The sequence below is a fragment of the Electrona antarctica genome (genome assembly GCF_951216825.1).
Source record: "Electrona antarctica genome assembly, contig: scaffold_175, whole genome shotgun sequence".
Taxonomy (NCBI): Eukaryota; Metazoa; Chordata; class Actinopteri; order Myctophiformes; family Myctophidae; genus Electrona; species Electrona antarctica.
Window position 1 is genome coordinate 109,461 of NW_027638594.1, and position 25,540 is coordinate 135,000.

Genomic DNA, 25,540 nt, shown 5'->3' on the forward strand with positions numbered 1-25,540 from the left:
CATTTCCTAATGTTAAAATGTCAAAGACCGATAATAATATGAAGAAAACACAATGGTATAACAACTCAAATAAGTAGAATAAACCTTACCTTTACAAAACGGTAGTTTGTGGCTTGTGAAAATACCTCTTTTAACATGGAAGCCTATGGACCAAAAAAAACAAAAAAACACCACTAGCTCTAAAAGGGGGCGTAAAAAGGGGGCGGGGAAATGCTGTGAGATAGGCCTATTGGGGAGCAGAGCCTAATCATGATGATCAGCCTAGGTGGCTCGCACCTGGGCCCGGGTGTCGACACCCTATAAATGCCTGCTTCCCCAGTTCTGTTCTTTTCATTTGCCTCCTGCACCTTCTCCACCATGCACACTTTTCAACATTTCTGTTAATACATACAACACGCACCCACATACATTTCACTCATGCATACACGCACTATACACCACTGACTACTGACCTCCAGACTTCATCTGTTTATTCCTGATTTATCGTTTGATTACTTATTTTTGGTTAATCAATAAATTCTATTTATTTGGTAAACTGCGTCTCCCCTGTTTTTTGTTGTGTACCTTGGCACCCCCTAGGCCAGGTGCATAACAAAATGGGGGCTCTGTCCGCTTGAATTTTGAGTAGTTGTGCAGTAAGTTTGGAGAGTCAAGTGACTCGCCCTTCGGCCTTGTGTTCTGCGCTGCGGTAGTCAATTGGCAAATTAGCCTTGATTAATGGCTCGTCTACACCGTGGTTTTGTGAATTGAGTGACATCATTTGGGAACCATTCCGGGGGTTTCCTTGTCCATGTGGTCAACACTACAGTCCGGTGAGTACAAAGCGATGTTTACTTCAGCGTACACGCTCAGGGACAAATTAGCCATTGGGCCAGTGGGGCCATGGCCCAGGGGCCCTTGGCTCTCAGGGGCCCATGGCTCTCAGGGGCCCTTGGCTCTCAGGGGACCTTGGCTCTCAGGGGCCCTTCGGGGAAATTGGACCGCGCAGTACTAGGTTTGACGCCCTGAAAAGGGCTCCTGGGGCCCTTCATTGGCCATTGATTTAGTTCCATTTAGGTCAAAAACATGATAAAATCATGGAAAAACACAAATGCTACATGCACGCGCGCTATGGGGGCCCTGCAAACATTACCGGCCCAGGGGCCCTCGTAGGGGTTAATCCGTCCCTGTACATGTGCTCTGACTTTGGGAGATGCAGTTGATTTGTTTGATTATTTGAATTTTAATTTGTTAAAGACATTTGGTTAATTTGCAATTAGAATTTGATTACGTTTTGTGCTAGTGGGGAGGTTTTTTCCTGGAATTTGTGGTGCTAAAGTTAAAAAGGAAAAAAAAAGTTTGCCAGGGTGGTTTTGGTATTGTTTTGAGTGTCCCTGTTAGGTGCGTTTAGCTTCTGGGGATATAAAGTAGCTCGCTGCGTCTAGGCCGGGGGGTGGTTTAGGTGCAAAGTGCGGGTGTAGCGGCTGTGCGTACGCACGGTCGTCTCGGGGGCACAGCTGAGAGGTGCATGCGGGTCGCCAGTTTCTGGTTGCCCTCCCTGCCTCTCGATATCAGCTAGGCCTTTGCGGTGGCCTTCAGTGCATAAATACCTTCCGCAAACCGGCATGAAGACGGGTGGAGTTTAGAGGGGCACTTGTCATTTTTGTTTTTGTTTTAACCAGCTGGTGGACTTTCTGAGAAACTCCTTTTGTATGTGAACTTGAGACACCACATGACCTTGATCCCTACCTCTCATATCATAGGGACAGGTCTTACTTAACCCGTGTTCCCCTACCCCCTTCTGATTGGTTGCATGACTCTCTGGCACCATACTTAAGTGTGAACCATTATGTGCTCTGTATTCCCTGATGAAGGCTTAACCGCCGAAACGTTGGATTCATTTTTGTCTTACCTGCTGTCCTAATAAAATATTGGCACTCTGGCTATTGGCGTGTGCGGCCACCTTCTTGTTTTTTCAAGATTTCCTCTATAGTTTTCTCCCGTGTGCCGGCACCGCCACAAGGACTTTGGTGTGCGTATAGCTTTTTGTACACAGGACTTTCTGAGCACACATAGCCAGGATGGTTTAATACGCTAGAGGCATTTGTGGCTTGTCCTTCTGAAGAGCTGTTAATGCAATGCACCAAAGACCAATTCATTCAAATAGCAGATCATTATAGAATTAAACTTGATTCAAACGACAAGAAGACAAAGGAATCCGTACAAGGGGTGTTGAGGCACCATTTGTTTGAAGAGAAGGAGTTTGCAGAGCCAGAGAAGGTGTCTCCTCCGTTAAACGGCGCATCGGCAAATTAATGTACATACATTAATTAAACCAACAATATTTATTAACAACCATACAAATGTGTAACCGTAAAGTAGAGATGTCCCGATACTGTATCGGTATCGGGAAAAGTATCGGATCGGCCCTTATTTGTCATATCGGGTCATATCGGTATCGGTGAATATGCCAGTCTAACCACAGATCCGACACAGGGGGTAAGGGGTTGACACTATGGCAGTCTAACCACAGATCCGACACAGGGGGTAAGGGGTTGACACTATGGCAGGTAAATAAAATGTTGGGACATGTGGAGTTTGCTTTGGAGTTGCCCAAACTGCAAGTGCACATTTGAGTGAGGAGTCTGCTATAAACACAACATGAGATATTAGATACTGTAGCTATATAGCTCACAACATGAGATCACGACACTGGTATCGGTATCGACTAACACAGAAATTGAGGTATCGGGATCGGATCGGAAGCGAAAAAAGTGTATCGGGACACCCCTACCGTAAAGCAACCATTTCTCTTGTGAAGAGGCCACAATAGAGCGTCGCAGTCCCGCCCCTTTTCATGATGACGCTAGGACCAGAAGTGAATTCCTCATTCATTTTTCCCATACTCAAAAAGTAATTATTTAAAGACGTTTACGCCGCAGAAAAAGCCAAAACGAGTTGTGACAAATCATGATAACAAATAATTACAAAGAAGAAGAAAAAAAAAAGTGTTGTAACCTGCCGTTTTCTTCTTCTTTCTAATTATTTATTCGGCCCGAAAAATTGTGTTTGTTGTCATGATTTGTCACAACTCGAGTTGGTTTTGTATGAGGCTTAAATGGTCTTTAAATAAATACTTTTTTGAAATGTCTATGAGGAAAATGAACGGGGAATCATTTCCTGGTCCCTGGTAGGGGGCGTGACTGCGACGCTCTATAGAGCACCGAAGTCCTGACGTCACTGCCCTCTACTATCAGTAGAGGGCGCCAGTCCCCAGGTTCGTGTATGTATTTATAAGCATTGTAATCTCCATAGGGGGATTTTAGATCGCCTCATATAAGAACTGTGTTTGAAAAATAAACCGATCACCCTGGCCTTTTCACTCATATGGATATGAAGCATCGACTGAGGGTGGAAATGTACAAATATACCCAAAGAGTAACAAAATAAGCGTTAGAAACGAGCCAAACAACCCAGAGACTACATTTCCGGGTAGGCTGCATCTGTCCGCAGCCCGTCGCACAACATAAACTGAACGTTAATTACGTTTATTTTCATTTTAATTGTATTGATATATAATGTATCGTGGTTAGTACGAGTTGAGTCACCACCAGCTGAGCTTACGTCAACGAGGAATCTCAGGAACGCAATATGTTGACAGCTGTGTTCTTAATATAAGAACACAGTTCTTATATGAAGCGACATAAAATCGCCCTATGGAGATTTCAATACAAATACAAAAATACACGAACCTGTGTGTTGGTGCCCTCTACTGAAAGTGACGTCAGACTTCGGTGCTCTATAGGGATCAGTGTTGTTTTTGGCAGCACATTTGATTTTAGTTTTAGTCATTAGTCTCTTGAATAGGTTTAATTTAGTTTCAGTCACATTTTAGTCACCTGGAATGTTTTAGTGTTAGTCTAGTTTTAGTCGACTAAATATAATACGATTTTAGTCGTCTAAATCTACAGTTTATTTAGTCGACTAAAATGTATTTTGGTGAGCGTTGATGCCGTCGTAATGACTGATTTTACACTTGATGAAAATAGCCGATCTACAAGCTCGTAGATCTGCTATTTTCAGCATGCAACCCAGTATAAAGTGACTTATACTGGATCTCTTGTCCACTAGTCCCTTCCTAACACTTTAGTCTAGTTTTTATTTGTTGACAACATTGTCAGTATATTTAGTCTTAGTTTTAGTCATCATAGCTTCGTTTTCATTTAGTTTCCATTTAGTTTTCGTCAGTGAAAAAAGGTAGTCGACGAACATATTTCGTCATAGTTTTAGTCGACGAAATCAACACTGATAGGGATGTGAAGTTGCCACTAGTCAGGTGACAGTTATACTGACCTCCCTTGGTCTCCCTTCAAAGGGAGAGAATTAGGAGGACTCCAGATGTATGGAAAGAGTGTTTTAGTGAAGGTGTGTGTGAAGGTGTGTATGCGTGTTGTTATCGGGATCAGAGAAGGACAGCTTTCCTTCGTTCCAGTCCAGCTGGACTCTGATCCTCCGGGGTTTCTGCTCCGCCGGGAAACAATGATAAGTGGAACGTGGAAAAAACATACCATCATATTTGTACAGTATGGCCCACCTTTGCCTTGCTTCCTTTCGTTAGTCCTGGCTAATGACACACCTATCTCCCACTTTATATTGTCTCCAACCTCAACATCCCAGCTGTGAGTCCCCGAGTTAAAGCCCTCAGAACCCAGGACGCCGTACCACCAGCCAAACCTCTCCGAGTTGTCAGGAAGTTGCTGTTCCTCTCCATGCCTCACACTGGTCAGATAATCAGACAGGATGAGTTCTCGATGGGCAGTGTTGGGGTCCAGGATGACGGGAGTGTAGGAGACAATGTTCTTCATCTTGTCCCAGACTCGGAAGGTCAGGTTGCCCAGGTGTTCGGTCACGTCTATCAGAGCTCCCGAGACCGGCTGTGGGTCCGGCGGTGTGAGCTGTACTTTCTCCACGGTGGTCTTGTAGTTCTGCAGGAATGAGACGTGTTCAGCTTTCAGCTCCTCCTCTATGTCTCTGATTGTGTTTGAAATGGTTGATATGTCTCTGTTCAGACCCTCAGCATGCAGACTGCAGAGAACCTCAGTCGATCTCTGAAGTCTCTCCTGTATGAAGGTCTCACACAGGTTCTTCAGAGCCAGGTTACAGGGTAGATGATCTAATGAATGTATCTCCTTGCAAACCGGACATTCCTTTATTTGTTTCTCTTGCCACCACTCCTGCAGACAGGCTTTGCAGAAGCTGTGGCTACATAACAGGACAACAGGATGTTCAAATATGTCATGACACACAGGGCAGGAAAAATCATCTTCTGTGAAAGACAATTTAGAAGCCATTTTGTCTCGAATTAAGCTACAAACTCGGTCTAGGTAACACTGGGAAAAGGATGCTGAAGACGGAGCTGCCAAGGAAGAGGAGATCAGGAAGGCCAGACGGGAGGTTTATGGATGCTGTCGGTGAGAGAGGACATGCAGAGATGTTTGGAGTGACTGAGGAGGTTTATGGATGCTGTCGGTGAGAGAGGACATGCAGAGATGTTTGGAGTGACTGAGAAGGTTTATGGATGCTGTCGGTGAGAGAGGACATGCAGAGATGGTTGGAGTGACTGAGGAAGACTCAGAGAACAGAATTGGAGGTGGAAACCGCTGATGGAAATTAGCTGAAAGAAGAAGAAAAAGATTTGTGGTTACACCCTAGTCTTCTAGCAAAGTTTCCTTTCACTGTGAATGCTGTTTCGCGCTAAAAGTTCTCTCAGTCAACTAAAGGCCTATTCGTTTTCAGTGATGAAGTGACCACCGCTATCATCGGGAACTACAACATGACGTCACTGAGCACACCGCCGCTCTCCCACAGCCCTTCTCTTTGTTTTTACTAAAACTACAACATGACGTCACTGAGCACACCACCACTCTCCCCAGCCCTTCTCATTGTTTTTACTAAAACTACAACATGACGTCACTGAGCACACCGCCGCTCTCCCACAGCCCTTCTCATTGTTTTTACTAAAACTACAACATGACGTCACTGAGCCACGGTGAAGAGAAACACCCGCTCTCCCACAGCCCTTCTCATTGTTTTTACTAAAACTACAACATGACGTCACTGAGCCACGGTGAAGAGAAACACCTGCTCTCCCACAGCCCTTCTCTTTGTTTTTACTAAAACTACAACATGACGTCACTGAGCCGCAGTGAAGATAAAACCACCTCTCTCCCACAGCCCTTCTCTTTGTTTTTACTAAAACTACAACATGACGTCACTGAGCCACGGTGAAGAGAAACACCTGCTCTCCCCCAGCCCTTCTCTTTGTTTTTACTCACCACAGAAACGGCGGTCACGAGACCCTCTCCGGGCAATGTGATTGGTCTATCTAGATCTAGAAGTTGTTATGTTGTGCCAGCTATAGTATACTTTATAATAGTTGCAATGAGAGCTCAGCTCACAAAAGCCTATTATAGCGCCACCAGGAGGCCACAACCTGACCTGCCCTGGTGGAGACCTATCTATGCCCCGAGGGGCACTTTATCTAGTTGTAACTGAATAGACCCGGACCCCAGCGCCCCACCCGTTAACTGAATAGCCCCAGACCCCAGCGCCCCACCCGTTAACTGAATAGCCCCAGACCCCAGCGCCCCACCCGTTAACTGAATAGCCCCAGACCCCAGCGCCCCACCCGTTAACTGAATAGCCCTGGACCCCAGCGCCCCCACCCGTTAACTGAATAGCCCTGGACCCCAGCGCCCCACCCGTTAACTGAATAGCCCCGGACCCCAGGGCCCCCACCCGTTAACTGAATATCCCCGGACCCCAGGGCCCCCACCCGTTAACTGAATAGCCCTGGACCCCAGCGCCCCCACCCGTTAACTGAATAGCCCCGGACCCCAGCGCCCCCACCCGTTAACTGAATAGCCCCGGACCCCAGCGCCCCCACCCGTTAACTGAATAGCCCTGGACCCCAGGGCCCCCACCCGTTAACTGAATAGCCCCGGACCCCAGCGCCCCCACCCGTTAACTGAATAGCCCTGGACCCCAGGGCCCCCACCCGTTAACTGAATAGCCCCGGACCCCAGCGCCCCCACCCGTTAACTGAATAGCCCTGGACCCCAGGGCCCCCACCCGTTAACTGAATAGCCCTGGACCCCAGCGCCCCCACCCGTTAACTGAATAGCCCCGGACCCCAGCGCCCCCACCCGTTAACTGAATAGCCCTGGACCCCAGCGCCCCCACCCGTTAACTGAATAGCCCCGGACCCCAGCGCCCCACCCGTTAACTGAATAGCCCTGGACCCCAGGGCCTCCACCCGTTAACTGAATAGCCCCGGACCCCAGCGCCCCCACCCGTTAACTGAATAGCCCCGGACCCCAGCGCCCCACCCGTTAACTGAATAGCCCCGGACCCCAGCGCCCCACCCGTTAACTGAATAGCCCCGGACCCCAGCGCCCCCACCCGTTAACTGAATAGCTCCGGACCCCAGCGCCCCACCCGTTAACTGAATAGCCCCGGACCCCAGCGCCCCCACCCGTTAACTGAATAGCTCCGGACCCCAGCGCCCCCACCCGTTAACTGTTAGTGAAAAGCAGAAATGTTCGTCTGCTCTCTTGTGAGAGTCATTATTGCTCCCTGCTGCTACAGTATATCCCCCGTCAGTTTATAGTATAAAGGTCATGCAGGCCTACTGTATTTGTGTTTTTTCCCCTGGTCAAAATCATACTTACAGTAACAAAAGTAAAAGTATAGGCCTATACTCTTAAATGCAGGATGATTTATTTTTAAAATTACAGATGTGTGAAAGGAATAGAATACACCCGCACACTGTGTATTTGCTCGGTACATGAGTATTTTCTCTTTTAATAATGCAACGTTTCAGTCCCTCCGGACCTTCGTCAGGCATCTGAAGAAGGTCCGGAGGGACCGGAACAACAATGTGAAGAAGGTCCGGAGGGACCGGAACAACAATGTGCGGTGTATTCTATTCCTTTCATTGATGTCCACTGGCCTACGCACCTGTACATACGCCTGATTGATGTCCACTGGCCTACGCACCTGTACATACGCCTGATTGATGTCCACTGGCCTACGCACCTGTACATACGCCTGATTGATGTCCACTGGCCTACACACCTGTACATACGCCTGATGTCCACTGGCCTACGCACCTGTACATACGCCTGATGTCCACTGGCCTACACACCTGTGCATACGCTTGATGTCCACTGGCCTACACACCTGTGCATACGCTTGATGTCCACTGGCCTACGCACCTGTACATACGCCTGATGTCCACTGGCCTACACACCTGTGCATACGCCTGATGTCCACTGGCCTACGCACCTGTACATACGCTTGATGTCCACTGGCCTACACACCTGTACATACGCCTGATGTCCACTGGCCTACACACCTGTACATACGCCTGATGTCCACTGGCCTACACACCTGTGCATACGCTTGATGTCCACTGGCCTACGCACCTGTACATACGCCTGATGTCCCCTGGCCTACGCACCTGTACATACGCCTGATGTCCCCTGGCCTACGTACCTGTACATACGCCTGATGTCCACTGGCCTACGCACCTGTACATACGCCTGATGTCCACTGGCCTACGCACCTGTACATACGCCTGATGTCCCCTGGCCTACGCACCTGTACATACGCCTGATGTCCCCTGGCCTACACACCTGTACATACGCCTGATGTCCACTGGCCTACGCACCTGTACATACGCCTGATGTCCACTGGCCTACGCACCTGTACATACGCCTGATGTCCCCTGGCCTACGCACCTGTACATACGCCTGATGTCCCCTGGCCTACGCACCTGTACATACGCCTGATGTCCCCTGGCCTACACACCTGTACATACGCCTGATTGATGTCCACTGGCCTACGCACCTGTACATACGCCTGATGTCCCCTGGCCTACGCACCTGTACATACGCCTGATGTCCCCTGGCCTACGCACCTGTACATACGCCTGATTGATGTCCACTGGTCTACGCACCTGTACATACGCCTGATTGATGTCCACTGGCCTACGCACCTGTACATACGCCTGATGTCCCCTGGCCTACGCACCTGTACATACGCCTGATGTCCCCTGGCCTACGCACCTGTACATACGCCTGATTGATGTCCACTGGTCTACGCACCTGTACATACGCCTGATTGATGTCCACTGGCCTACGCACCTGTACATACGCCTGATGTCCCCTGGCCTACGCACCTGTACATACGCCTGATTGATGTCCACTGGTCTACGCACCTGTACATACGCCTGATTGATGTCCACTGGCCTACGCACCTGTACATACGCCTGATGTCCCCTGGCCTACGCACCTGTACATACGCCTGATTGATGTCCACTGGTCTACGCACCTGTACATACGCCTGATTGATGTCCACTGGCCTACGCACCTGTACATACGCCTGATGTCCACTGGCCTACGCACCTGTACATACGCCTGATGTCCACTGGCCTACGCACCTGTACATACGCCTGATGTCCACTGGCCTACGCACCTGTACATACGCCTGATGTCCCCTGGCCTACGCACCTGTACATACGCCTGATTGATGTCCACTGGCCTACACACCTGTACATACGCCTGATGTCCACTGGCCTACGCACCTGTACATACGCCTGATGTCCCCTGGCCTACGCACCTGTACATACGCCTGATTGATGTCCACTGGCCTACACACCTGTACATACGCCTGATGTCCACTGGCCTACACACCTGTACATACGCCTGATGTCCACTGGCCTACGCACCTGTACATACGCCTGATGTCCACTGGCCTACACACCTGTGCATACGCTTGATGTCCACTGGCCTACACACCTGTGCATACGCTTGATGTCCACTGGCCTACGCACCTGTACATACGCCTGATGTCCACTGGCCTACACACCTGTGCATACGCCTGATGTCCACTGGCCTACGCACCTGTACATACGCTTGATGTCCACTGGCCTACACACCTGTACATACGCCTGATGTCCACTGGCCTACACACCTGTGCATACGCTTGATGTCCACTGGCCTACGCACCTGTACATACGCCTGATGTCCCCTGGCCTACGCACCTGTACATACGCCTGATGTCCCCTGGCCTACACACCTGTACATACGCCTGATGTCCACTGGCCTACGCACCTGTACATACGCCTGATGTCCACTGGCCTACGCACCTGTACATACGCCTGATGTCCACTGGCCTACGCACCTGTACATACGCCTGATGTCCCCTGGCCTACGCACCTGTACATACGCCTGATGTCCACTGGCCTACGCACCTGTACATACGCCTGATGTCCCCTGGCCTACGCACCTGTACATACGCCTGATGTCCACTGGCCTACACACCTGTACATACGCCTGATTGATGTCCACTGGCCTACGCACCTGTACATACGCCTGATGTCCCCTGGCCTACGCACCTGTACATACGCCTGATTGATGTCCACTGGCCTACGCACCTGTACATACGCCTGATGTCCACTGGCCTACGCACCTGTACATACGCCTGATGTCCACTGGCCTACGCACCTGTACATACGCCTGATGTCCCCTGGCCTACGCACCTGTACATACGCCTGATTGATGTCCACTGGCCTACGCACCTGTACATACGCCTGATGTCCCCTGGCCTACGCACCTGTACATACGCCTGATGTCCCCTGGCCTACGCACCTGTACATACGCCTGATGTCCCCTGGCCTACGCACCTGTACATACGCCTGATTGATGTCCACTGGTCTACGCACCTGTACATACGCCTGATTGATGTCCACTGGCCTACGCACCTGTACATACGCCTGATGTCCCCTGGCCTACGCACCTGTACATACGCCTGATTGATGTCCACTGGTCTACGCACCTGTACATACGCCTGATTGATGTCCACTGGCCTACGCACCTGTACATACGCCTGATGTCCCCTGGCCTACGCACCTGTACATACGCCTGATTGATGTCCACTGGTCTACGCACCTGTACATACGCCTGATTGATGTCCACTGGCCTACGCACCTGTACATACGCCTGATGTCCACTGGCCTACGCACCTGTACATACGCCTGATGTCCACTGGCCTACGCACCTGTACATACGCCTGATGTCCCCTGGCCTACGCACCTGTACATACGCCTGATTGATGTCCACTGGCCTACACACCTGTACATACGCCTGATTGATGTCCACTGGCCTACGCACCTGTACATACGCCTGATTGATGTCCACTGGCCTACGTACCTGTACATACGCCTGATTGATGTCCACTGGCCTACGTACCTGTACATACGCCTGATTGATGTCCACTGGCCTACGTACCTGTACATACGCCTGATTGATGTCCACTGGCCTACGTACCTGTACATACGCCTGATTGATGTCCACTGGCCTACGTACCTGTACATACGCCTGATTGATGTCCACTGGCCTACGCACCTGTACATACGCCTGATTGATGTCCACTGGCCTACGCACCTGTACATACGCCTGATCACTGGCCTACGCACCTGTACATACGCCTGATGTCCACTGGCCTACGCACCTGTACATACGCCTGATGTCCACTGGCCTATTTATAGGTGTGCGAAAGTATTTTCCTACAAATTACAGATTCTTTTGAAAAGAGCTTATGTAGGCCTACCGGCTGACAATAAGCCTATCTCACAGAATTTCCCCGCCCCCTTAATACGCCCCCTTTCGGGGCTAGTGGTGATAGCGTGACGTCACTCCATAGACGCTACATGTTAACAGAGGTAATTTAAGAAGTCTACAACTTTTGTTTTCTCAAGGTAAGGTTTGTTCTATCTGTCCGAGCTGATTTACCATCTTGTTTGCTTCATAATAATATTGGTCTGTCACATTTTTACATTAGAAAATGTACTTAGATTCTCCAGAGAAAAAAACGTGTAAATGCTAATGTTAAATGACACCACTATTTACCGGAAGTGGGCGTGGAAAGCGGGCTGTGAGATAGGCCTATGACAACAAATTAAAGGGCTTCATTTGTTCATGATTAATACCAATACTAAATATGCAGCATGAATTGTAACTAAAGCTCGCTTGAATAATTGTAGTGAAATGCAAAGTACAATATTTACGTCAGAGATAGTCGAGTAGAGGACTTATATATTTAGATTTAGATATAAATAAAGTACCTCGAATTGTACGTAAATTCAGTACTTGAGGAAATGTGTATACCGTGTAGTTACTTTCCCGTTCTCCCTCCTATAGCAGTGGACATACAGTTATTTGTAGCAGTGGTAGTTGTGTGTTTGAACTGAAGTAGAATGTGTGTGGTTGAGGGATCACGACCCATATCTACGCTCTTGATGTGATGAGGTCGCATGAGTAGCTGAAGTATAAAAACTCCAAAGAGAGACTGCTATTCTCTCTACAAAGCCCATGAAAAAACCTCTAATACTTAGGCAAAAGTACTCAGGATAAACGCAGAGGCAGACAGATGAATGAAGGTTTCGGAGTTCCATTTTATTTGCAGAGTTCAGTACAGCATCAGATGCATGGCCGGAGCCATGCATGCACCCAGCCTGACGGCAGGACACACTACTACAGATTCAACATTTGAGTAGGGTTTTATACAGTCCCAAATCCCAATACACATTTGAAACAGACAGTCGTTAACACCCAAACCAAATTGTCTGGACAGGTCACAGGAAGCACAACAGGAGACCTCTGGTCTGAATGCTCCTAGATGAAAGTAGGCCTATAGCTTATTTAGCATAGTGCCAGCTGTGACCTGGTGCCTGAGCGTCTACACAAACACGTCCTGTAGCCTGAGCCTCTCATGAGGAGAGAGACGAGAGTAACACTTTTAGTTTAAAACAATTTAGTCTATGTATAGTTTAACATTATTAAGCGATATTAATGAAATGTGGTTCCACCAGATACCACATTCCTCCCTTGCTAAACGTACTACACGTTTATCACAAAATAAAAGGAACCACATTTGGACCTCCTCCCTTGACACTAAGAAAAGATAAAATTAAAAACAACAGATAGGCCTAAGACAAACAAACAATTACATTAGAATTCAAATGGTTACAGAGACAAACGGAATCAAGGTTACATAACTTCTTCAGGCAATTCTCATTACATACTTTACACATAACTAAATTTCGGTTCAGCATCAGTAGAATCTTTTAGTGTTCTATTAAAATCTAATCTGAAATGTTGATTGATTAAGGCAACCCATTAAATACTAGACACCACTATAAAGCGAAAAAACATCCTATACTACACTGCAATATATTTTTCTCGGCTGTCCAATTTGCCTAGTATGCAATTAAAAATCACTTTCACAACAATACATAACCTCTTTGTCCATCAGTCATCACGCACGGGCAGCAAGGCTGTACAGTTCCTTGACGCACCGCCACGGAGATGTGTCCTTTTTCGGCCCGTGTCGTGTATAATGTGTGATCAGTACATTGCACCGTACGGCCGCTGTTTGACACTGTCCTCTTGTCCATTTCGAAATGAATTCTACACACCTCCTCCTCCCTTCAGTCATGAATCACAACACATGACTGACAAAGCGAATTCACGAGAACCGCGGATGGTCACCAAAGCAGACCGTAGCGAGCCCGTATAAGCTGCCTCGCCTCGCCGTCGCCGAGCAGAGCAGAGCCGATGAAGCGGGTCCTCCGCCTCCCTTCGACCGCTGATCGCCGAGTAGATGAAGCCAAGGATCCCCCTCGAATCGCCGCCGAGCATCGCCGCCCCTCGGGTTGGAGATCCGCTGCTCCCCGCCGAGACGTGAAGAGAAGCACGTTCCCCGTCGACGCGCTGTGGAGGGCCTCCCCCCCTGTCGATCGCCGAGTCCAGGCCGCTGATCACCAGAGATCCGGAGCACACCGTTTGAGCTGTTGTTCCCCATCCGAAGAGAAGACCACTCCTTCCCGCTGTAGACTAACGCCGTTTCGCCGAAAAATCAAACAAACCACCAACCGCCAAAATTAGACTGAAATATCCAAAAAGCCCCGCCGGTTCTCTTCTGCCTGACGCAAAAAAATGCATCAAAGACACCGGTTATGACGCACCAATTGAAGTATAAAAACTCCAAAGAGAGACTGCTATTCTCTCTACAAAGCCCATGAACAAACCTCTAATACTTAGGCAAAAGTACTCAGGATAAACGCAGAGGCAGACAGATGAATGAAGGTTTCGGAGTTCCATTTTATTTGCAGAGTTCAGTACAGCATCAGATGCATGGCCGGAGCCATGCATGCACCCAGCCTGACGGCAGGACACACTACTACAGATTCAACATTTGAGTAGGGTTTTATACAGTCCCAAATCCCAATACACATTTGAAACAGACAGTCGTTAACACCCAAACCAAATTGTCTGGACAGGTCACAGGAAGCACAACAGGAGACCTCTGGTCTGAATGCTCCTAGATGAAAGTAGGCCTATAGCTTATTTAGCATAGTGCCAGCTGTGACCTGGTGCCTGAGCGTCTACACAAACACGTCCTGTAGCCTGAGCCTCTCATGAGGAGAGAGACGAGAGTAACACTTTTAGTTTAAAACAATTTAGTCTATGTATAGTTTAACATTATTAAGCGATATTAATGAAATGTGGTTCCACCAGATACCACATTCCTCCCTTGCTAAACGTACTACACGTTTATCACAAAATAAAAGGAACCACATTTGGACCTCCTCCCTTGACACTAAGAAAAGATAAAATTAAAAACAACAGATAGGCCTAAGACAAACAAACAATTACATTAGAATTCAAATGGTTACAGAGACAAACGGAATCAAGGTTACATAACTTCTTCAGGCAATTCTCATTACATACTTTACACATAACTAAATTTCGGTTCAGCATCAGTAGAATCTTTTAGTGTTCTATTAAAATCTAATCTGAAATGTTGATTGATTAAGGCAACCCATTAAATACTAGACACCACTATAAAGCGAAAAAACATCCTATACTACACTGCAATATATTTTTCTCGGCTGTCCAATTTGCCTAGTATGCAATTAAAAATCACTTTCACAACAATACATAACCTCTTTGTCCATCAGTCATCACGCACGGGCAGCAAGGCTGTACAGTTCCTTGACGCACCGCCACGGAGATGTGTCCTTTTTCGGCCCGTGTCGTGTATAATGTGTGATCAGTACATTGCACCGTACGGCCGCTGTTTGACACTGTCCTCTTGTCCATTTCGAAATGAATTCTACACACCTCCTCCTCCCTTCAGTCATGAATCACAACACATGACTGACAAAGCGAATTCACGAGAACCGCGGATGGTCACCAAAGCAGACCGTAGCGAGCCCGTATAAGCTGCCTCGCCTCGCCGTCGCCGAGCAGAGCAGAGCCGATGAAGCGGGTCCTCCGCCTCCCTTCGACCGCTGATCGCCGAGTAGATGAAGCCAAGGATCCCCCTCGAATCGCCGCCGAGCATCGCCGCCCCTCGGGTTGGAGATCCGCTGCTCCCCGCCGAGACGTGAAGAGAAGCACGTTCCCCGTCGACGCGCTGTGGAGGGCCTCCCCCCCTGTCGATCGCCGAGTCCAGGCCGCTGATCACCAGAGATCCGGAGCACACCGTTTGAGCTGTTGTTCCCCATCCGAAGAGAAGACCACTCCTTCCCGCTGTAGACTAACGCCGTTTCGCCGAAAAATCAAACAAACCACCAACCGCCAAAATTAGACTGAAATATCCAAAAAGCCCCGCCGGTTCTCTTCTGCCTGACGCAAAAAAATGCATCAAAGACACCGGTTATGACGCACCAATTGAAGTATAAAAACTCCAAAGAGAGACTGCTATTCTCTCTACAAAGCCCATGAACAAACCTCTAATACTTAGGCAAAAGTACTCAGGATAAACGCAGAGGCAGACAGATGAATGAAGGTTTCGGAGTTCCATTTTATTTGCAGAGTTCAGTACAGCATCAGATGCATGGCCGGAGCCATGCATGCACCCAGCCTGACGGCAGGACACACTACTACAGATTCAACATTTGAGTAGGGTTTTATACAGTCCCAAATCCCAATACACATTTGAAACAGACAGTCGTTAACACCCAAACCAAATTGTCTGGACAGGTCACAGGAAGCACAACAGGAGACCTCTGGTCTGAATGCTCCTAGATGAAAGTAGGCCTATAGCTTATTTAGCATAGTGCCAGCTGTGACCTGGTGCCTGAGCGTCTACACAAACACGTCCTGTAGCCTGAGCCTCTCATGAGGAGAGAGACGAGAGTAACACTTTTAGTTTAAAACAATTTAGTCTATGTATAGTTTAACATTATTAAGCGATATTAATGAAATGTGGTTCCACCAGATACCACATAGCCTTTGACCTTTGACCTGTTGGCCTGCACTGAACATCATCCCCTAACCTCTATAAATCTACATCCTAGAAACACACTTTGGGCTTTACCAAGTATAAGCTGTTTTAATATTTTATTAAAATTATCATTTTACTATCACTGAGTCAGGTGATATAACAGACATAATGTTTCCTCCGGGGTTCATAGTTTACATCATATTACCTCGTGGAGTCATGAAATCATTTGTAATATTTAACTAGTTCACATCATATTGTAGCTGTCGGCAAGAAACCTTGTTAAACGTTTTGTGTTGTTGTTTTTTACCATACTTTGTCATGCAGAGTCATGCAAAAGTAGTGCAAATAGCCTGCAGTCTGCATAGAAGCTGACATTGTGAACTTGTAGATCGTCTATTTTAGCTGAAAGTGAAATATAATAAGTGTGACTGTGTGGTTTTGTACAGTGGAATAAGTACTCACAATTTTTCAGTATCAACTGCAATGTATATAAAGTGGTTAATAATATATGTTTTGTAATAATCATCAAAATCTACAAAGTAACTAGTAACAAAGTTTTCAAATAAATCTAGTGGAGTAAAAGTGCATTATTTATATTTGTATCCGAGATGTAGTGGAGTGTAAGTAAAAGTATTTGAAATTGGAAATACTCAAGTAAAGTACAATACCTCAACATTGTACTTAAGTACAGTACTTAAGTAAATGTCCTTATTTACTTTTGGGACATGGAGGGTAACCAGAAAAGTATTTATATTTGACTTTATATTTATTATGAGGGACCAAATACATTAAAAGAAGATTACATTTAAGGCCTCGATACTAATACAATTCCTACAAACTTCTGCAAAACCTACATATCCAGTCATTTTAACACAATTTGTGCCCAAGACGTCCACAGAGCCACGCGACTGTGGCTCAAGAGGTAGAGCAGGTCGTCCAATGATCCATGGGTCGGCGGTTCGAATCCCGGCTCCTCCTGTCTACATGTCGAAGTGTCCTTGGGCAAGACACTGAACCCCAAATTGCTCCTGATTTGCTGGTTGGTGCCTTGCAGGGAACTGCCCATAGATCCGAAGTCCCGTTGGTCCGAACATGCACTGCTCCCGTGCTTGCGGTTATGTTTAGGTTAGGATTAGAGATAGGGATAGTAATTTCGGAACAAGGAACCTTCTGACTAACGACACGGCACCGCCTTGCATGGCTTCCGCTGCAATCGGTGTATGAATGTGTGAGTGAATGGGTGAATGTAATGCACAATCTATGTAAAGAGCCTTGGATAAAGGCGCTATATAAATGCACCATTTACCATTTATACAAGAAATATGACATGTTTAATTTAGGTCTAATAGTTATACTGTGCATGTTCAAATCGTATACATATATATCCAACCATTTTGCAAAACATACATTTATTTCACCCGGCCATTTAAAATGTTACACTGTACTTTATAAGGTCATAAATATGGAACAGATATTCGTTTAAACGGGATGCAACATCACAAGAGTTGTCTGGCTCACAGACTCACAGGTGTGAACTCAAGCCCCCAATGAGGCTCTCCAACGTTGAAGCACTGGGCCCTAGTGGTAAGAGGTGGGACTGCAGGCGGACCCGTGGAGTTATGACGAGGAAACCCCGTGCAGCTGGGGTTTAACATTGAGCGCTCGTTTGCACTTCTGCATTTTGAAACAATGCGGAAGTAGACGGTTCTTCCGGGTGCTTCAAAACGCCACTGAGCAACTTCCACTGAAATGACTAGCGGGGGGCGGGGCTGTCGCTCCGGTTCAGTCTCTATCCTTTTAATACTCTATGGGTGAACTAGTCTACACCTCCCAGTTGGCTGGATGAAGACATAACAATTTAACTCATAATGACTCGATAAATGGCCGTTCACAACTACTGTATAACTATAACTAATGAATGTGAATTTTTGAAAGTAGGCCTATTGAGTTCTGTATTCTGAGTTACCAGAATTCACCCACTGATGCAGGGCCCAAATTTGGTTCTGAGAACCGAGCTGTGCATGGAAACCAACCCATGCCAGAACCTGAAATAATGGTTCACTTATAGTTCTTGTAGTCGACAAGAGCCACTAGTCAGATGACAGAGTTACACTGATCTTCCCGACCTTCCTTGGTAATATCTTCAGAGGGAGAGAACACCAATCAGTCCAAATGTATGGAAAGAGGGTTTCAGTGAAGCTGTGTGTGAAGGTGTGTAGTTCTGTGTTATTATCAGGATCAGAGAAGGACAGCTTTCCTTGTTCCCAGTCCAGCTGGACTCTGATCCTCTGGGGTTTCGGCTCCACTGAGAGAAAAGTGGATGACTCTGATGAGGAGCGTGCATTATAACTACCTCTATATAACTCTATTCTCCAGTATTGACCTGCTATGCGTCCTTTCCTTTCGTTGGGCTTTTCCCTCACACCTATCTCACAGTTTGTGTTGTCTCCAACCTCAACATCCCAGCTGTGAGTCCCTGAGTTAAAGCCCTCAGAACCTAGGACGCCGTACCACCAGTCAAACCTCTCTGGGTTGTCAGGGAGCAGCTGTCCCCACCCATGCCTCACGCTGGTCAGATCATCAGACAGGATGAGTTCTCGATGGGCAGTGTTGGGGTCCAGGATGACAGGAGTGTAGGAGACATTGTCCTTCATCTTGTCCCAGACTCGGAAAGTCAGGTTTTTCAGGTGTTCGGCCACGTCTATCAAAGCTCCTGAGACAGGCTGTGGGTCCGGCGGTGTGAGCTGGACTTTCTCCACTGTGGTTTTGTAGTTCTGCAGGAATGAGACGTGTTCAGCGTTCAGCTCCTCCTCTATGTCTCTGATTGTGTTTGAAATGGTTGATATGTCTCTGTTCAGACCCTCGATCTTTACTGTCATCATCTGAATCTTCTGCTGCTCTTCCTCCCTCAGTGCAGTGATCCTGACCTCCTCTTCATCATGTAGAAACTGATGAAGCGTCTTAAACTCTTCCTTCATCTGCGTCTCTGTGTTCTGGGCCTGGACCTTAATGTGTTCTGCTGTTTGATCATACTCTGTTTTAACTGTTTTAAAGGTACTCAGTTTCCACTCTAAAGGCCACAGTGATTTACGGACTTCCTTCTTGTGATCCAGGGCAGCTTCATCGACAGGTCTGCATCTGTGGTCGGTGTGTTTTTTAGAATCTCGACACACGACACACACTGGCTGTTGACATTCCTGACAGAACAGTTTGAATGTCTCACGATGCAGACTGCAGAGAACCTCAGTCGATCTCTGAAGTCTCTCCTGTATGAAGGTCTCACACAGGTTCTTCAGAGCCAGGTTACAGGGTAGATGATCTAATGAATGTATCTCCTTGCAAACCGGACATTCCTTTATTTGTTTCTCTCGCCACCACTCCTGCAGACAGGCTTTGCAGAAGCTGTGGCTACATAAAAGGACAACAGGATGTTCAAAGATGTCATGACACACAGGGCAGGAAAAATCATCTTCTGTGAAAGACGATTTAGAAGCCATTTTGTCTCTGAGCGAATTAAGCTACAAACTCTTTGATCAGCCAGTCGGTCTAGGTAACACTGGGAGAAGGATGCTGAAGATGGAGCTGCCAAGGAAGAGGAGATCAGGAAGGCCAGACGGGAGGTTTATGGATGCTGTCGGTGAGAGAGGACATGCAGAGATGTTTGGAGTGACTGAGGAAGACTCAGAATTGTCGATGGAAACGATGATCCGCTGTGGTGACCACGGGTGGGAATTAGCTGAAAGAAGAAGAGAGTTACACTCTATGTTCGAATGTCCCCGGAAGTTTACTTCCACTGTTAAAGTTCATTCAGCCAACTAACTGTCAACAGCAGGTTCAAGTGGTCTGCAATGGTGGAAGCAGTACACAGATTTACGTAAATAAATACGACAATGGTGGAAGCAGTACACAGATTTACGTAAATAAATACGACAATGGTGGAAGCAGTACACAGATTTAAGTAAATAAATACTACAATGGTGGAAGCAGTACACAGATTTATGTAAATAAATACTACAATGGTGGAAGCAGTACACAGATTTAAGTAAATAAATACTACAATGGTGGAAGCAGTACACAGATTTACGTAAATAAATACGACAATGGTGGAAGCAGTACACAGATTTAAGTAAATAAATACTACAATGGTGGAAGCAGTACACAGATTTACGTAAATAAATACGACAATGGTGGAAGCAGTACACAGATTTACGTAAATAAATACGACAATGGTGGAAGCAGTACACAGATTTAAGTAAATAAATACTACAATGGTGGAAGCAGTACACAGATTTACGTAAATAAATACGACAATGGTGGAAGCAGTACACAGATTTACGTAAATAAAGTAGAAATGCCTCAATGTAGAAATACTCAGTAAAAGTCATGTGCTATATTCCTTTCTTTTTTTTCTGTCAAAATATACTTAGTCACAAAAGTACTCTTAATGCAGAATGCCTATTTTTAGTATTAAATACTCGTGAGCTTGTACTGTTAGAGCAGCATTGTTTTCCTGAATAACCAAAGTACAAAATAGTGCTTAATTAATTCATGAATGTTTAGTAATAATAATCTAAATCAATAATTGTAGTAATAATTGTAGTGGAGTACAATATTGTACAAAGTACAATATTTACCTCGGAGGTAGTTGAGTAGTATAATATTGAACAATGGACAGACTCCAGTATAGTACCTAAAATAATGTACATGCCGTATACTTTACTAGTGTTCCGTCCTGTAGCAGTGGAAACGGTAGGAGTGGAAGCTGTACGTTTGAACTGAAGTAGAATCTTATCGCCGTGACGACGACAAAACAAGCTTTGACACTCCACGTACCTATTGCAAAGTACGCACACGCACACATGCACGCACGCACGCACGCACGTGCGCACGCACACACACACCCTTACGGCCCTCGTCTGTAACTCTGAGAGTGTACACATCGAACCAAGTGACCTGTTTTTATTGCGGCGTAATCGTTTTGCTATCTAGTGATAACACGTGAATTGCCGCCTAGGGATTGTAGTCTACCTACAACAGACTCGCAGGCAGGCAGGCAGGCAGGCAGGCAGGCAGACAGACAGACAGACAGACAGACAGACAGACAGACAGACAGACAGACAGACAGACAGACAGACAGTATTTGCCTGCCAGCCTGTGTCGGTCTGGTGATGACAGTAATGTGTGGTTGTATTTGTCATACCAGCACACCAGTGTTATTAAGCACACCCTTTGGAAACCACATGGACAGCTGCATGCAGGCCTCAGTGATTCAGATGAAACCACATGGACAGCTGCATGCAGGCCTCAGTGATTCAATATTGAACTGTATGTGAACAATATTGACATATAGCTAAGCCCCTCCCCAAACTGCTCCATGGTCCAATCACAGCTAAGAATAACATGGGTTAGACAAACCTCTCCACCAATAGTTTTTCTATATGATAAAACATTGTTTTTAAAAGGAATTGTCACAGACATATTTTTCCAGTGCATATGGCAGGCCTTGTGTTGACGGATTTGGAAGAGACTTTGAAGTTCTGGTTCCAAAAATGAACCAACATTGAATGTGTACAATCCATGATATTTTCCATATTGGAATGAATGAGCCCGGCTGGAAAGTGTCCAAGTGGGAGTGTCTAAGTGGGAGAGGACGGGGCGGGGCTTAGCTAAAGGTGAATAGAGGGTATGCGCGTGGCATCATCATCAAACCCGGAAGTTGCAGGAATGCCTACTGAGTGGCAAAAAAAATACTTTCTGGCCTTGACAGCCCATACATCCAAACAGAAAAGTCCTATCTGATTGCATTAAACAACATTAAACAATGTTAAACTCACTTTGCCTGTTGCTTTGCCACTCGATGTGCCATTCAATTTAAGCATGCGCATACCTAACCTGACTCCGCCAGATGGGGCAGCAGAGAGTACACTGGGTTAGTGGCAGCGGTGGCCGAACGGTTTGCGGAGCGGTCTTGATACCGGAAGGTCGCCAGTTCGTATCCCCGGACCGGCACGTTAAAATTACCACCGCTGAAGTGCCCTTGAGCAAGGCATTGAACCACTACCATGAAATGTTCTATGAGCAGGGCCTGGCTGTAAACAAGTATCTGATGCTTAGTCCAGTTACCCTGGGTAAATATAGTAACTTTGCTTTGCTTAACTTTCCCCCCTACCCAGTGTACTCTCTGCTGCCCCATCTGGGGGAGTCAGGTTAGCGCATACCCTCTATTGCATGAATGCAAGAGAATGTGAGAGCACACTAACGTTCCAGGAAGAGAAACGGCTGTAGTTTCTAGTAACTTGGCGTTCCCATCGATGATGCTGATGCGTCATTGGTACAGGCCGGTTTCTGAACTGTGCACATGCACAGGCGCCCACCAATGAGGCAACAAGGAGTGAGTGGGCCGAAACGGTGCCATCTTAAAATGAACATTACTAAGGAAGGACCAATTATACAAATATAATGTTGAAACTAGGTGAAGTGCTCCTTCAGGAAGGTGACTCGTGTACCTTGGCTAAAAAGGTCACCATCATTATGAGAGAAGAGCACTGAATAAATCAGTTATTTGACGAACAATAGAGCACCGAAGCCTGACGTCAATTACACATCCTATAACTGGGTCGCTTTTTGTTTTTCACATAGGCTCTTCTTGTATCGTGTCAAATTAGAACTGTGTTCCAAAGATAAACAAATTTGATCCCGGCGGTTTCACTCATATATGAAGTCAACTGACTGTGAGAAAACGCTAATGTTACTGCCGCTGGAATTAGTTAAAGTTTCGCTAGAAACAAACTGACTATCGTAAACGATATACAGAGACACCTCCCCGACAATATCGCTGACACAGCTTGTTTATTTGTGTACCACGATGCTTATATGACGATTCTAAGATGACCCTAAGATGACCCTGCATGTTAGAGAAATTATACTTCCGGGATCAACCAGGGGAGTCACGTCAGAACTTCTGCATGCTCAATAACAATTGTAGTGGAGTTAAAAAGTACAATATTATTTGCCTCTGAGATGTAGTGGAGTAGAAGTAAAAGTATTGGAAATTGTAAATACTGTTATACTGAAAGTACATGTACTTGAGTACATGATAAGTCCGCTCATACGGACACATGCTTTAATCTGTCCGAGACGATGTTGTCCTGGAAAAATGAGAGCTGTACGAGATCAAATGACTCAACATCCCTAGGGCGTAGTAGGGCGAGCACACACTCTTTTCTTTCTAACGCCCTCAACTCCTGGTCCAAAATGCCCTTCAACACATTATAAAGTTAGTTTCTGTGTCATCACCACTTGCACAGTTTAAATCAATGATGAAGATAATGCATTGTGTACCTGACAAGAATATAATTTATACAGTGAGTACCACAGACGAATAACAGTCTAAGTCCACACTATTGATCCATAATATATAAATGATAGATAAGGGTTCAGGACAACGAGGCCTTTTCGTGGAGGGGTCAGTCTGAAATTTGGACTTAGACTGTTTTTCGTCTGTGGTACTTATGTTTGTATCTAGCTTTTTTTTAAATTGTTTTTTAATGTGTCTTCCTGTCTGTTTCAGTAAATGGTAAATGGTAAATGGTGCATTTATATAGCGCCTTTATCCAAGGCGCTTTACATAGATTGTGCATTACATTCACCCATTCATACACCGATTGCGGCGGAAGCCATGCAAGGTACCAACCAGCACATCGGGAGCAATTTGGGGTTCAGCGTCTTGCCCAAGGACACTTCGACATGTAGACAGGAGGAGCCGGGATTCGAACAGCCGACCGCCGACCCATGGATCATTGGACGACCTGCTCTACCTCCTGAGCCACAGTCGCCCAGTGTTCAGTGTTTGCGGCAGCTGTTGTTTTAGTTTATTTGATCATCTCTACCAGTACCAATACTATCAAGCGGTATATCAGCATGTTAAAACCCATTTTGGGCGGGAACCCCTTTTGGTGTTTTAAGCATTATGTTATACTTTAGCTATTGAAAAATAGCAGATCTCCAAGCTCATGAGCTATGAGCTTGTAGGTCTGCTATTTTTGAAAAATCGTGAAAATGTGGCAGAAATCTTTGAATATATATTCTTTCAGAACGAACGTTTTTAACTCAAATCTTTGCTTCTGGGGGGGGGGGGGGGTCCCTGGAACAACATATTTTCAAATGGGGGTCGGCACCATATTACATATAATATTTGGGGGTCCTTGACATGAAAATGTTTGAGAACGACCGACATAGAAACATGGGGTTTTTGAAGAAAACTGTCAGGATTTAGAAGACATTTGTAGAATCGTCCTCAGGTCCAAATGGGTTAAAAAGCAGTTAAAGGTGATCCAAATGAAATTGGCTGAAGCTAAATGCTACTGCTGTCGTGTTTTATAGTTGTTCTCTCGTCGTCGCTGCAAATTGTCACGGTGTGACTCAAGCTAGTGGCGTGCACAGATAGACACTAGGGGGTGCACATTGCCCTTTTGGCAATGTGCCCTTTTGAAAAAAAAAGAAAAAAAAAACATTTGTTTTCCTTTTTTTTTTTTGATTTTTCAAAAATAGCAGACCTACAAGCTCGTAGCGCGCCACTCGGTGGCGCGCTACGAGCTTGTAGATCTGCTATTTTTCAATAGCTAAAGCATAACATAATGCTAACACCAAAAGGGGTTCCCGCCCAAAATGGATTAAGGCAACCGGCCGGTTCCACGCGCTGCACAAGGTGCCCTTTTTTAACTTGAGCACCTGCCCCTCTAAATGTCTGTGCACGCCACTGGGTCACTCAAGCTAGTGGGACCCAAATGCAGAACAGCAGACAGGCAAGAGCAGAGCAGGTCAAATTAACACTGATTTATTCTCCGGAAACACACAAGAACAGGTTACAGGACTGGAACAAAAACACCATAAACAACCTCTAATGAACTAGCAGGGAACACGGGAGGCATACTTTAATCCGGCGGAGCATTGGTTCGACATGCGTCCACATCTCGGACTAGCGCCTGCTCCCGTGCTTGCGGTTATGGTTAGGTTAGGGTTTGAGGTAGCCTGGCTAATAAGCCAGACTAATATCACACAACACTGTCGCGAAATCCGCTGGTAGGCAACTTTTTTTTGCCAACGGCTGATTCGGTCTGGTTTATTAACCAGGCTAGGTTTGAGGTGGGTTGTCGTTTTTCGGACCAATGACTAGTCTAACTAAAGTACTGCACCCAGGGAACAC

General features: G+C 46.4%; 2 protein-coding genes across 2 annotated transcripts in view; one reads left to right on the forward strand and one right to left on the reverse strand.

Moving 5' to 3' along the window:
• LOC306917915 (voltage-dependent calcium channel gamma-1 subunit-like) overlaps nt 1-25,540 on the forward strand; it is a gene marked incomplete at both ends in the record, with an annotated part of 56,204 nt that overhangs the window by 13,068 nt on the left and 17,596 nt on the right. The window lies entirely within an intron of this gene.
• LOC306917914 (nuclear factor 7, ovary-like) lies at nt 18,426-19,832 on the reverse strand (the record flags this gene model as incomplete). Its single annotated transcript, XM_079530812.1, has 1 exon — nt 18,426-19,832. The coding sequence occupies one exon, from the start codon at nt 19,830-19,832 to the stop codon at nt 18,426-18,428; it is 1,407 nt and encodes a 468-aa protein (XP_079386938.1).